This window comes from Poecilia reticulata, unplaced genomic scaffold, assembly GCF_000633615.1.
Source record: "Poecilia reticulata strain Guanapo unplaced genomic scaffold, Guppy_female_1.0+MT scaffold_257, whole genome shotgun sequence".
NCBI lineage: Eukaryota > Metazoa > Chordata > Actinopteri > Cyprinodontiformes > Poeciliidae > Poecilia > Poecilia reticulata.
The window spans coordinates 154116-156396 of record NW_007615041.1 but is presented as its reverse complement, the minus strand read 5'-3'; the positions used below and the strand labels follow the sequence as shown (position 1 = coordinate 156396).

Below are 2281 nucleotides of genomic sequence, written 5' to 3'. Positions count from 1 at the left end.
TGTAGACCAGGGGTCACCAACTCCAGTCCTCCACCATCCTGCAGCTTTAGATTCAGCTCTGCTCCAAAATGTCTGAATTCCCTCACCAGCATTCATTCCTCTCTGCAAGAGGCTGGAAACGAGCAGCTTATTTGATCCAGGTGTGTTTGAGCAGAGACGCACCTAAAGGTTTCAGGACGGTGGCCCTGGAGGACCGGAGTTGGTGACCCCTGGTCTAAATGTTTCCCTCCTTCAGTCCAGTTGACCCGGTTCTACTGGACCCAGAACATCTGCTCCACCTCCACCTGCTGTGGTTCTGAACCAACCTGTTCCCCTCCTGGCCTGTGGGGGCGCTGCACCAAGAACCACTGAAGACACTGAGACCAGATGGAAACAAGATGGAGGATTTTAGTGGTTGGAGGATTTCTCTTTAGGCTAAAGACCAGGAGCCATTTCTGCTGCTAGCGCTAGGCTAACAGGTTAGCTTTGGTTGGATTTACCCAGAATGCAATGTGCTGCAGTTGGAGGATTTCTCTTTAGGCTAAAGACCAGGAGCCATTTCTGCTGCTAGCGCTAGGCTAGCATGTTAGCTTTGGTTGCTTTTACCCAGAATGCCCTGCGCTGTAGTCCACTTCCTGCTTTTGGAGCGGTCTCTGGTCCACTTGGTGTTCACTTCAAATGAGCCCTGACTGAGGTCAGGAGGACCAGAGGTCAGAGGTCAATTAGCATTCACACCTCACCAACCAGACCGGACTTTGACTAGGCAGACGGACTGGAGTTGGGTAAAAACCTAAATCTGTTTCTGAAACAAATTGGAAATAATAATAATAATAACAACAGATTAAAGGAGCTGCTTTATTAATCTTCACATTCTGAGTTTTTGCTGCTGCAGATTCAGATCAGCAGTAAATCACTGGTTCTGGTTCTGTGACCCGGTTTCTTGGTTCTGGTGGTACAGTGAGCTCCTGTCTCATGGCTGCTCTCACACCTTCATCACATTAGCTGCTCCTCCTCCTCCTCCGGCTCTGTGTGAGTTAATTGCAGGGTAGCAGAGAGGAGCGCTGGATTCGCGGCGCGGGGCGTCCAGGAGGAGCCGACCCTGTCATTTAGCTCTGTGGCTGCGAGCTCAGAGTGGCAGCGAGCTGGAGGGTTACCCAGCATGCCGCGGGGCAGAGTGGACCAAGCCGCACGGCAGTGGGCGCCTAATGGCAGCTCACACACACACACACACACACACACACTGCGGTGAGGCTAATGACAGCTGCCTTTTAATGTTGAGCGAGGAGGAAACCTGAGTGTGTGTGTGTGTGTGTGTGTGTGTGTGTGTGTGTGTGTGTGTGTGTGTGTGAGAGCAGTGGGGGGGACTCGTCAGGCTGAAGGGCGATCATTTAGCTGCTCTCTCTCTCTGGATGTGAATATGAATGAATGATGGAAAGCAGAACCAGAACCAGAACCAGAACCAGAACCAGAACCAGAACGTGGTGCGTTCAGGGACTCCAGGTTCTGCAGATTCTGGTTGCTGCCCGTCTCTGGTCCGGATCAGCCCAGTCCAGGTTCCTCTCCTGCCCCATGTGGGCCGGTCCTGGTTCTGCAGACCCAACAGAGTAAGAACCCAGAACATTTTCCAGTTTGAAGTTTTTGACGACCAAACAAAGAGCTGCTGTGTTTCCTGAGCAGCCAATCAGAGCGCAGGTTATTAAAAGGCCAGAATGGTTGAGAGGGAACCTGCAGCGTTCAGCCTTCATGACTGACACGCCGACATTATCAGGCAGTTACAGGCTCAGTGGGTAGAAAGTAGCAGCTAATTACAGCAGATCAGAATAAAAGCCTTTCAGAGAGAAACGAAGTGATGAGCAGAATATAAAGAGGAGGAAGAGGAAGAGTTTCAGTTTCCAGGTGACCCAAACTCTTCATTTATTAAAGAAACAAACATGGAAGGAAAATCATTTTTGCTTTTTGATTCTTTTTATGTATCAAATCTGAAAAGTGTGGCGTACCATTACATTCAGCCCTCCGAATCAGAACTCTGTAGAACCTTCAGGTCAAACTCTTCTTACCTCCTGCAGCAGCGAGCTGCGCTGCGGCTCCAGGAACCAGAGATCAGCACTGATGTGGATCTGACATAATATAGAGTAGACCCCGCATTGGCTGCTCCAGGAAACACGGCGGCCATCTTGGAGAGGTCGTCCCTCCTACTTTGCTGAACCAAAACAGCAGAAGATGCTTCAGCACTGAGGATATTGTTGTTCTGATCGATTGATTATTGATGTGAGGCTCCACAGACAACATTTCACAAGTAAGA

At 50.0% G+C, this 2281-nt stretch overlaps 1 protein-coding gene across 1 annotated transcript in view; it reads right to left on the bottom strand.

Moving 5' to 3' along the window:
- Nucleotides 1-654: 654 nt before the first annotated feature.
- Nucleotides 655-2281, bottom strand: part of ciz1b (cdkn1a interacting zinc finger protein 1b) — a 9802-nt gene continuing 8175 nt past the window's right edge. The window contains exon 10 of the mRNA XM_008402794.2: nucleotides 655-1219. Within this exon, the coding sequence (XP_008401016.1) occupies nucleotides 973-1219 (247 nt within the window). The 3' untranslated portion in view covers nucleotides 655-972. The remainder of the gene's footprint in view (nucleotides 1220-2281) is intronic.